Source organism: Accipiter gentilis, chromosome Z (genome assembly GCF_929443795.1).
Source record: "Accipiter gentilis chromosome Z, bAccGen1.1, whole genome shotgun sequence".
In the NCBI taxonomy this organism is placed as follows: Eukaryota; Metazoa; Chordata; class Aves; order Accipitriformes; family Accipitridae; genus Astur; species Astur gentilis.
Genome location: NC_064919.1, coordinates 79732441 through 79744249, shown reverse-complemented (window position 1 = coordinate 79744249; position 11809 = coordinate 79732441). Strand labels below are relative to the sequence as shown.

The 11809-nt window shown below is 46.7% G+C and overlaps 1 protein-coding gene across 1 annotated transcript in view; it reads left to right on the top strand.

Moving 5' to 3' along the window:
- Positions 1–1106: 1106 nt before the first annotated feature.
- Positions 1107–11809, top strand: part of LOC126035923 (ubiquitin-conjugating enzyme E2 R2) — a 56415-nt gene continuing 45712 nt past the window's right edge. Inside the window, exon 1 of the mRNA XM_049795072.1 lies at positions 1107–1337. Coding sequence (XP_049651029.1) covers positions 1161–1337 — 177 coding nt within the window. The 5' untranslated portion in view covers positions 1107–1160. The remainder of the gene's footprint in view (positions 1338–11809) is intronic.

Here is an 11809-nt window from a genome sequence, read left to right as displayed (position 1 = left end):
CAGCCTTTCAGTTGTTTAAATTATTCCTGTTATAACCACAATAATTCTTTAATTGAGGGACTACACATCAGCTTTTCTTTGTCGGGGCTGTTACATCCTTATTGTTTCTCCTGTCCTGCCTGAGATAAGATGTCCAGCTTGCAAGTGCATCCACGACGGGTATTTCTCGAGCATCTGGGTGGTCCTGTATGCTGCCGGGCAGGCGCCCGCGTTAACGTTTCCAGAAACGGAACCCAGGTTTGCACCATCTGGGGTTGTGCTGTTTATCCTCCTGCTGCATAATCGCTTTCTTATTTCACTTTATTTTCATGAAGACTAATATTTATGTTATTCATTAAAGACTTGCTAAGGAATAGGTGCTCGCTCCCCTTCACAGGCGGACGCACCTCGCCACCTCCGCAAACGCGTTCCTCCCTTAAACAGGCCCGGAGACGGGAGGTAGGATCCAAACCCCGTTTTCTGCTGGGAGCACCTGGCATGTCCGTGGAACAACGTGAAAATAACACGCGGGGTGGGGTGCGGTGGGCACCCTAACTGCCCGTTCCTCTCCTGCTGCTGCTTGGGGGGGTGCTGCAGGATTTTTGGGGGACCCTGGGCCACGCGAGGACGCTCCTCAAAACCTATCCTTTCTACAAAAAGCGGCGCTTTCTGCCACCGTCGGCGCAGCAGCGTGGGCCGCCCGTGCCCCGCCGTCCCCACCCGCGGACCGCCGCGCAGCGCCGCCCCCTCCGTCCCGCTGCCAGCCCAGCACGTGGCTTCTCCCCCCCCGTACCCCCACGACCTCCGCCCCAGCCCACCGTGGGGCCGGGCCGGGCCTTCACCGGAAAAAAAAAAAAAGCAGACACGGGCCTGGCCCTCGGGTGGGGGGTTAAAGCACCACCACCGCCGCCCGCTCTCCGCCGAGCAGCGGGGCGACGGGCAGCGCTGCCCCTTTAAAGGCGCCGGTAGGGGCGTGGCTCGCCGTGCGGCGGGGCGGGGCGCGGCGCGGCGCGCTGAGGTCAGCGGCGAGCGGGCGCCGTCACAAAAGGAAGTGGCGGCGGCGGCGGTGGCCGTCAGTGTGGGGAGGGGCGGGGGCCCGAGCAGCAGCAGCAGCAGCAGCAGCAGCGGCGGCAGCGGCAGCGCGGGGCGGCGGCGGCGGCGGGGCCGCGCCGCGCCGCGCCATGGCCCAGCAGCAGATGAGCAGCTCGCAGAAGGCGCTGATGCTGGAGCTGAAGTCGCTGCAGGAGGAGCCGGTGGAGGGCTTCCGCATCACCCTGGTCGACGAGTCCGACCTCTACAACTGGGAGGTGGCGATCTTCGGGCCCCCCAACACGCTCTACGAGGGCGGCTACTTCAAGGTACGGCCTTCCCCCCCCCCCCCCCCCCCCCCCCCAGCCGCCGGCGGAACGGGCCTCCCGCCGCCGCGGTGGTCCCGGGGAACAGCCGCTGGGGCCTGCGCGCCTCCCTCGCCGCCTGCCGGGCCTCTTTGTCGGGCTCGGAGGGGGCCCCGGGGGGAAGGTGGGGGTAGGGGGGCGGCTGCCGTCGGCCCCTCCGCCTCCTCCCGCGGGAGGGGGTCGGGGGCCTGCGGCGGGGGGCGGCGGGCAGGGAGGCCCGGCTGCCCCTCGGTAGTGCCCCGCCGGCTGCCCGTCCCCTCCGGCGGCGGCGGGGGGACGGGGAGGGTCTGTCGGGGCGGTGTGGCTGGGGCCTGCGGGAGCTGCCCTCCCCTCTCCCTCGGGGTGAGCTCTGGGGGAGCGGGGGGCCGCGCCACGGCCGCCTCCGTCCTGTTATTTCCCTGCTTTCCCCCCCAAAGAAAGGCAGGCACCTCATGGCAGGGTGCGAATTCCTCCCTTCCGCCCCACGCTGTCCGCTCGGCTCTGGGCTGCCTGTGTCTGTTTCAAAGTAAGGGGCTTCCCAGCCATCCCCCGATACGGGAGGATCCTGTGTAGGTTGATGAATTCAGGGTAAAAAAAAAAAAAAGGTAATTTTGTTTTCCTCAAAACCTCATGGGCTTCAGGACTGGTGTTCACACACACCCCCCCCCCCTCCCTGTTTTCCTTTTCTTCCTCTCCAAACTTTTAGGGGGCAGCCTTCAAAGGGCTACGGCAACGCATAACCGGTGAAGGTAGATAAATGCTTTCAATTCCTCTCTCAAGCTTCCTGTTAATCCAAAAAAACTTTTGTGGGTGTTTTTTCCCCTCTTGTAAATATAGTAAGCAAGAAATCTGGCACTGCCATCCCAGAAAGGAACTAAAGGGAGCTGACTTAAATTCTCAAAACAACTGGAAGGAGGAGGAGGAATGGCACATTTTTCTTAAAAGCAGCAATTAAAAAAAACACCTCGGTGCCTGCAGAAGATATTGCATTGGGCACACCCCTTTGCACTTGATGTCCACTTGGGCTCAGTCAAAATATTGTCCCCTTCAGCTCGCTTCTCCCCGAGTTAACTGTTTTAGTAGTGGCTCCTGCATCTCCCATTCCATGCCCTTTGGCTTCTGTCAAACTGAAGAAATTTTTGGATGATCTCTTTGCTTGGCTAACATGCATCTTCAGTGCCTCTTGGCCTCTCCGGGTCAAGGTTTAAGAGCTTTGTTCCACAAAACCAAAATAACTTGTAGCTTGGGGAATAATAGATTTGAGTCACGTTCAGCTTGACCTCATTGTTTTGAAGGAAGGGAAGGCTTTGGCACAAGGCTTGCCTTTTGTAATGAGTTGGCTGGCTTACTCATGTAGGTGTGATAGGTATATTCTTAGACTCACCTCCATTATTACTTATTCAGGAAGTCACTCTAGTCTTTGGTTGGTAACTGGGTCATTTTTACATCCAAATGGTTTGGCGACCTCTTCCTGCACTTACATTGCTCATCCATTTTTTTCAAAGAAATCACAATGAATCAAAATATTTTTGTTTGGTCTGGGAGCTGTCTAGATCGTATGTTTGTGATGGTTCCTGGAAAGAAGCTGGAGCAGCCTGCAAAATAATCTGGGGATGCGTGTTAACAAGTGTAGATTTAGGCAAGGTTGCCAGTTGCCTTGCCTTGCCTCAATAGTATGAATGTGCTATCTTTTTTGGTACTTGACGTCCTCGAACTGTCATGCCTTTCTTCTAAACTCTTCTGACTGATCCTGTGGTACTTTGAGAGTGGGAGCCTAAGGTCTCATGATGTCTTTATTCCTCCACAGCAGAGGGATCCTCTTCAAGCAGCATGGCTGGAGTCTGTCATGTATTGTTTCTGTCTCGTCTTTCCTCCATGAAGAGCTGGGCCTGGTGGTTTTTTGTTTTGGTAGCATCTGATCTTTGCTTGTGCATCCTAAGTTCTGAGCCACTGAAAAAGTGATCTTAGACCCTCATTCTCTCCCTAGGGAGAAGGAGTCTGTTTGTCCTGGGAGGTGATGTTCTTGTCTTTCTTTGTATTGGTCCTTCAGGTAATGAACCTTTAGATGTGTTAGACTTGGCTTACTGAATTGTTTAGAGGTAAGATTAATACCCTTAACTTTATTTGGTGGGGTCACTTCTATGATATATTCATAGTATATATAAGGTGAGCACTAGTTGAGATCAGCATCTGGTTTATTTTTCAGATTTCCTGGCTTGATGAAATATCTACCTTCATCTTTTGTATTTTTAGTTTCCTAGGATGAGGTAAGCAGGATTAGGAATATGCAATTACAGGATATAACTTTTTTAACTTTGTGATGATGAGAGTTTGGGAGTTTTCTTCCACTTGAGGTGTGGTTTGAGGGTAGGGACTGGAGGGAAAGTACGAAGGCTCCTAGTTAAGCTCGAGTATAAATATTTTGGGGAAAACCTGTGTTTAATGTGACCTTAATAAAGACTGTGTTAGTGATGGTTGACTGAGAATACAAATGCTTGATTTGTGCTCATGGAGCTCTTGGAGCTGGTAGTATCAGCTTTTGGCACCTTGTTTATTCTTGGAGAAATATGACCTTTCTCTCTGGGTTGTTGAACTAGCTGAATAAACTGAAATGAGGAAAGTGCTCTCTTTGCACCTCCTCGACAGGAGCTACTGCTGTTAAAAGCTGGTTCAACATTTCAACAAATTGTGGTTTCAGTTGTTAATCCTGTAACTCTAGCATTCGGTAAATTGAAGCAGAAAACAAGAACCCCTGACTTTGTTTAAATGGTAGGTTATCAATACCTTAGTGCTGGCTACAGTAAAGTCAGGGACTTCTTAAAAATTCAAGCACAGCATCTAAGCATGTTTTATCAACTAGTACAGCATGCTCAAATCTGCTGCAGTACTTCATAGTTTAGGACCTCCCAGCTAGATGGAAAGGGCAGCAGCCTTCAGAAGCAACCACTGTGTGAAGAGCAGCTTGTATCAGCAAGGGGTAGGAGCACTCCTGAACAGCAAGCCCCCCCGCTATGCGATCAGCTGAAGGTGCACATCTGCAGTGGAGGTTATATCAACCTTTGCCTTACCTAGTGACTTTACTCCCGGTTGTACTGAATAGCTGTGCAATGATTTGGGCAGCCCTTTGTTTAAGTTCCAGATTACCATCCTTAAGGAAGGAGTTGAGCTATTCCGTGTGCTGGTTATCTCTCATTCCTTGTTGTCAAGACGAAAGTAGCTCAGGGTCAGTGATGTTAAGTCCTCCAAAGAGGTCCAGCGGTAAGAGCAAACGTCTGTCTTTCAGCTGCTGTCAGCAAGAAATTGCCAGTTTGACTAAACTTTGTGGAAGAATCAGTTGTGTTGGACTACAGGTATTTGCCTGCAATAGGCTGTTATTGTTTAACCCCGGCTGGCATTAGGCACCATGCAGCTGCTCGCTCACTTCCCCCTCCACCTAGTGGGATGTGGAAGAGAATCAGGAAAAGTAGTAAAATTCATGGGTTGAGATAAGACCAGTTTAATAGAACAGAGGTATAATATAATAATGATAATAATAAAATGACTAATAATAATAATAAAAGAATTGGAATATATAAAACCAGTGATGCACAATGCAGTTGCTCACCACTCATCAACCGATGCCCAGTCAGTTCCTGAGCAGCGATCCTGCTAGACCAACTGCCCCCAGTTTATGTACTGGACATGACATCACATGGCATGGAATATTCCTTTGGCCATTTTGGGTCAGCTGCCCTGACTGTGTCCCCTCCCAGCTTCTTGTGCCCCTCCAGCCTTCTTGCTGGCTGGGCATGAGAACCTGGAAAATCCTTGACTTGGGATAAGCACTACTTAGCAATAAGTGAAAATGTCAGTGTGTTATCAACATTATTCTCATACTAAACCCAAAACATAACACTATACCAGCTACAAAAAAGAAAATTAACTCTCTCGCAGCTGAAAGCAGGACATTGGTGAACTTGATTTTTGGTCCCTGACTCACTGAGTTTGTTCAAGGGTGAAAGGTGGGTAGACCTTGTGTGTCCAAGATGTTGATTTGCTCACAGCTGATTCAGTTATTCGTGGTTTTTTTTAAGTGACAGAGGAAAGATATTTCTCAGAATGAAATGCTTCGTGTCCAGGTCACAGATAGTGCCAGTTGATTCTTTCTTAGGTCAGCTGGGAAGGACATGGTGTGATAAGACAGGTCTGTAGATCAGACTCCACTGGGCTATGTGGTAGTTCTAAATTGGTCTGGAAATGATGGGAATGTGTTTTTTCTGGTTTTGCAGGCAGTGCCTGAGCAATAGAGAACCAGACTGTGCTGTAATCTGCAGAACTATGTGTGAGCAGTTCATCAATGCCAGCTTGATGCCATAGGCATCTTCTGTTTGGCTGAGCAGGTTCTTTGCTACATGACAGGAGAATGTCTTCACCTTTAATTTTGGCAGCTGATACTTAAATGGGGACCACCACAACAAAGGTTATTAAGCTGTAATGTGGTGATGATAGGTGCTAGCTAGGGTAGACTTCAATGTCTGAGGGTTGTATATGGTGAAACTTTCACCATCTCAGTTGACTGTTGATCAGTCTCTGTGTCTACCTTGAAATCCAGTGTCTGTCTTTGATGCTTGGGCCTTCAGAGCCTGCAGGTTGATAAACCTCTGCCCAATGCTTTGGTTGAGCAATGTTTTCAGGATACTTGCAGAACTATTAGGAAGTGTTTCCTGATGGCTTACTCAAAGCTCTGTGTGTTTGGTCCAAGTGCACCTTCGCATCACAGCTTTTGATTGTTTTTAAAAAAGGAAATTCTTCTTGGTTTTTTTAGTTGAATGGTATTGTTGTGCTGGGAGCCAACCTTTTAAGGAACGTGCAAGTGAGAAATTATACAAACAGAAACTTCGTTATTAAACACATAGTGCGGTCCAGAAGGATGGTTTGACCAAGTGTGTTGGCTTTGTGTGGCAAGGTTTGGGGAAGGGGCAGTGGTTGGGTGTTACAGGGGTGGCTTCTGTAAGAAGCTGCTGGAAGCTTCCCCTGTGCCCGACAGAGCCAATGCCACCCAGCTCCAAGATGGACTCGCCACCGGCCAAGGCTGAGCCCATCAGCAATAGTTGTAACATCTTTGTGATAACAGATTTAAGAAGGACAAAACGTTGCTGGGACAGACAGAAACGGCAGCCAGAGAGAGGAGTGAGAACATGTGAGAGAAACAAGCCTGCAGACCCCCAGGTCAGTGAAGAAGGAGGGCGAGGAGGTGCTCCAGACGCTGGAGCAGAGATTCCCCTGCAGCCCGTGGGGAAGACCATGGTAAGGCAGGCTGTCCCCCTGCAGTCCAGGGAGGTCCACGGTGGAGCAGATCTCCACCTGCAGCCTGGGGAGGACCCCATGCCAGAGCAGGAGTATGCCCGAAGGAGGCTGTGATCCTGTGGGAAGCCCACGCTGGAGCAGATGCCTGGCAGGACCTGTGGATCTGTGGAGAGAGAAGCCCACAGAGCAGGTTTTCTGGCAGGACTTGTGACCCTGTGGGAAGCCTGTGCTGGAGCAGTGTGCTCCTGAAGGACTGCACGCCATGGAAGGGACCTATGCTGGAGCAGTTTGTGAAGAACTGCAGCCCGTGGGAAGGACCCACATTGGAGAAGTTCGTGGAGGACTGTCTCCCGTGGGAGGGACCCCACGCTGGAGCAGGGGAAGAGTGTGATGAGTCCTGCCCCTGAGGAGGATGAAGCAGCAGAAATAATGTGTGATGAATTGACTGTAAACCCCATTCCCCATCCCCCTGCACTGCTGGTGGGGGGGGTATGTAGAGAATCCGGGAGTGCAGTTGTGCCCAGGAAGAAGGGAGGGGTGGAGGGAAGGTGTTCTGAGATTATTTTTTTTATTTCTCATTACCCCACTCTGGTTGCTTGGTAATAAATTGAGTTAATTTTCCCCAAGTTGAGTCTGTTTTGCCTGTGACGTTAATTGGTGAGTGATCTCTCCTGTCCTTATCTCGACCCATGAGCCCTTTGTTATATTTTCTCTCCCCTGTCCAGCTGAGGAGCTGGGAGTGATAGAGCAGCTTTGGCTGGCACCTGGCATCCAGCCAGGGTCAACCCACCACTCGCAAGTATGCTGTGTCAAGAAGCATGTTTAATGTAGAGCAAGAGTCAATATTAAAAGCTCCTTCAGAGGTGTTTTAGGCTGGGTAGATGAAAACCAATACACCTAACATGAAAGGAAACAAGAAGAATTAACTGCATTGTTACAGCTGCTATTTGATAGTTCTCAAGGCAATTTATTTCATAAGGTATTTTTGGTCCTTGAAGGGGCAAGTCTTGACATGTTAAGTTGGAGGGGGGAAAAAAGCCCAGGTGTTGTGATTAGTTCTCTCTTGTAATTTGGGGGCTAAATACTTGTCAAGGCATTGTTTTCCTTGCTTTTTTTAACTAATTAACTGTGTGCTGTTTAAAGTTCTGAATTGTTGGATCTCAGCTTTTTTCAGGTGATTTGATTTCAAAAGAATTTACAATAATGTGGGAATAATTTTGTTTAGAGCAGGAAATTGATATGGAAATTACTTATGGATGACTGATGGCAAGAATGAGCACCATGTTTAAATGTTTGGTATTGTAGGCTACTTCCCAGAAAGCTTAAAATTAAGTAAATAGAAGTTTTTAGGCACTTAGAATTATGTAACTGTTAGAACATTTAACTCCACAAAAATATTCCTTGGTGCCAAGGAAAAAATGTGTGGTACTCTCAGCACAAAAGCTGCCTTCTGCAGGCCTGTGCATTGCAAGGTGCTACAGAGCTTCTTTTTCAGTGTACTTAATCTTGTAATTTTGTTGCTTTTAGGTATCGCTGATGCTAATAAGCAGAGGTTTGATGCAGCAAAGGGATTCGGAACTGCGGGTAAATAGAGCCTGGAGTTGCGTGGTCCGGGTCTGAAGAGCTTGCATTCAGAGCTGGCTATCTCCAAAGTGAAAGAGCCACTAAGCTGTCTGCAGGCAGGGAGGCAAGAAACTTTTTCTGATGTTGGTTCACTGATCATAAGCACAGTTATGATCTCTTTCAGGCCTGGGGAATACCTGATTGACCCTCACTTTGCTGTTGCATGTAGTTTTTTGGATGGCTACTTCTGTGGGCCCCAGAGAATCCTCCTGACAACTTGCCCAGCTTGTAGCCTGTTTAGGACAGCAGTCTATCCTCAGGAGAAAATGGCAAGGTAACGATAGTAGCCAGCTCCTAGTCCTTTCCCTAGGGCTCCTCTGATCCAGATAGGGTTATTGTCTATGCTCAGAAGCACAGATAATGATTTCCAGTTCTGATACTGCCTGAAAATACAAGATGATGTGCAGTTAGGTTCTGTTGTATGGCAGGAGGAGAGATGTAGCACAGCCCACCTCTGCTGTTAGAATAAAAATGGAAAGCTTTCCATTTGGAAAGATTGAGCACTGTTGGTTTGCGTAAGTTTTCCATTGTTTGGCTGTACTTCCATGAGTTGCACAGAATGACCCTTGAATAAGGTAGAATACAACATGAGGTTTTTTTTTCGATAACAATGCAAAGAACTTTGCCTCTTGAAATTTGGTGCCTGTCTGTTCAAGAGAGAGTTACTAAAAGCATGTAGGTAGCTTTAGATCTGGTTCATATCATAGGAATTAGTGGAAACTTTTGACTCTATAGTGTTAGTAGGGTGTTCTTTTTAAATTTTGTGTAAATCCTTAAGATCTCCAGTATTGCAGTGATGTTATACCACTGCCTGAGTGTGGGACCACATCTGTAACTTCTCAAAAGCTCAAACATGTTTTTACCTCACAGTTTTGAAAATCATGATTATGCTGCCTGCTGTTTTACATAATGATGTATTCACACTGGGTATCTTAATAGCATTTTAGGTCTACTGCATTGTCCTGGTTTCGTCTGGGAGAGAGTTAATTTTCTTTTTTGTAGCTGGTATAGTGTTATGTTTTGGGTTTAGTATGAGAATAATGTTGATAACACACTGATATTTTCACTTGTTGCTAAGCAGTGCTTATCACAAGTCAAGGATTTTCCAGGTTCTCATGCCCAGCCAGCAAGAAGGCTGGAGGGGCACAAGAAGTTGGGAGGGGACACAGCCAGGACAGCTGACCCAAACTGGCCAAAGGGGTATTCTATGCCATGTGATGTCATGTCCAGTACATAAACTGGGGGCAGTTGGCTGGGGGGGCTGGGGGGGAACGACAGATTGCCGCTCAGGAACTGACTGGTCATTGGTTGATGAGTGGTGAGTAATTGCATTGTGCATCACTTGTTTTATATATTCCAATTCTATTATTATTATTATCATTATTACTATTTTATTCTTTTCTGTCCTATTAAACTGTCTTTATCTCAACCGACAAGTTTTACTTTTTTTTTCACTTCTATTCCCCATCCCACTGGGTGGGAGGGAAGTGAATGAGCGGCTGTGTAGTGCTTTGTTGCTGGCTGGGGTTAAACCATGATGTGCTTGATGCTCGTTTTGCATCTAGAGGGTAGGAAATGCCAGAAAAAAATGTTTGCAGAACCTTAACTGTCATCTTTGACATGCAGTTTGGCTGTATAGTTTATGGCCATCATCAGGTGTTCACAGTAGTGAATAGTGTAGACTAAATGGTGGAGATTTTATGTTGAACTTAAATGTAACTGAGTTAAAGTTGGAAATGTAGCAGAGTTACAGATGGACTGCAGTGTGGCTGGACTAGATATGCGACTCATAGCATAGTAGGTCCTTTTATAATTTCAGCTGCACATGATCAGATGCATGCATACACGTATGCACATGCACAAAATTAGCTTGCTATTTCCAGAGTGCTACTTCATTTTTAAAACCTTAGTGTTTTATCCAGCATCATGAGCTAGAGGAATTGCAGTTAATCTTACTTAGCTTTTGCCATAGCGACTTACTGAGAATGGCTCATCTCACCAGGCTGGTTTAACAGTAATAACTGGCATTGTGTACCCTTGACTGAAGCAGTATTAGCCACGATGAGCCAAATTGATTGATCGCCTATCTCCAAATTTTCTGAAGTGTTTAAAAGATGCATAAATATTTGCCCAAACTGGCCTACAAGTAGGAGAAAAATGATAAGGCTACTGAATTGGGGTACATTTAGGATATTTTGGAATCTTGCTTGACTTGAAGACATGTCCTTAAGACTTCCTGGATGTCTGTTTGTTTTAATTGAGGCTATCACTTGGAAGACAAGGGGAATGTAAAGGGCTGTCTTAAGTGGGTGGCACTTTCAGATAGCGTAGTATTTGTGATTAACAAAGAGAAGGCTACCTTGCAGGCAGGCTGTGTCTTACTCCTTAAGGTTTTAGTACTAAAAGCATGACATGATGTGCTCCCATTGGTCTCTTTTGTTGTCTTAAAATTATATAAGTGATTTAGAAATTCAGGTAAAGGACTTTTGCTTGGGAGATGAAAATTTAAGTTGACAGCAGTAGGGACATGCTTGCAATAGCTATGTGACTCTTCCCCAAGTTAAGGTATGTATCCTAGTTAAAGTATTTAAAACATGTGTGTTAATATTCACTGTAGCAAAATATTTGGAGGGGTTAAGATGTAAAACCCTTTGCCAGAGTATTGGAGCACTGTAAGGACCAGTGTTCAGCCAGTTGTGCCACTTGGGTCAACTCTTGTGCAATAGACACTTGTCCATTGTGCAGAAATTCTTGTTTTTAAATTAAACCTTAGGCATCTCTGCAGCTAGAAATCTTCTGCTGTTAGACCTACGCAAAGGTTCAAATAATATTATCATTTGCAGCACCCTCTTTGCCCTTAGCAAAATGAAAGCCATATGATGGAGTAGCTTTGACTTACAATGCATTCTGTGAAGACACATTTGTGCTTGCCTAAAGTCTGCTTGTATAAGTCTCTGATTCATGGATGTAAAACTACACTGGTGTGCAAGTGTTTGCGTATTTTGGCTAGAATAACTATCTCTAAAAGCACTCACCTTTAGTAAAAGAATGGGCTTCTTATAATGTATTGAAGAATGGGCTCCTTATAATGTATTGAAGAAAACTGAATTTCATCTCAGTGCTCCTGATTACTTCTCTTCCAGAATAGTAACCGTACCCACACTTAGTAGCTGAGTGCCTTTCAGTGGTGCATTAAGCAGTATAACTTGAGAGCCTAATGTCTCTTCTGTACTTTTTAAGTGCCTTGTAGCTATTATCTAAATCCCTTTTAATTTGTCACTTCTGTGGTAACAAAATGCCCATACCCAAATGTTTCAGGTGAAGGTACATGGTACTTTTCAGTTAAGGTGGAAAGAAAAGGCCTCGTCTGTTAATTACATTGCCACTTCAGTGGTATTTCTGTCTAACCTCATTTTTTTGTTGTTGTTGTTGCCATGTTACTCAAAATGCTAAGTAAAAAAAGGCATTGAGGTTCAACTCTTGTTGAAAACTTAGTGTTCAAATTCAGTGGATGATGGTAACATTCTCTTTTATAATTGTCTAGGCGT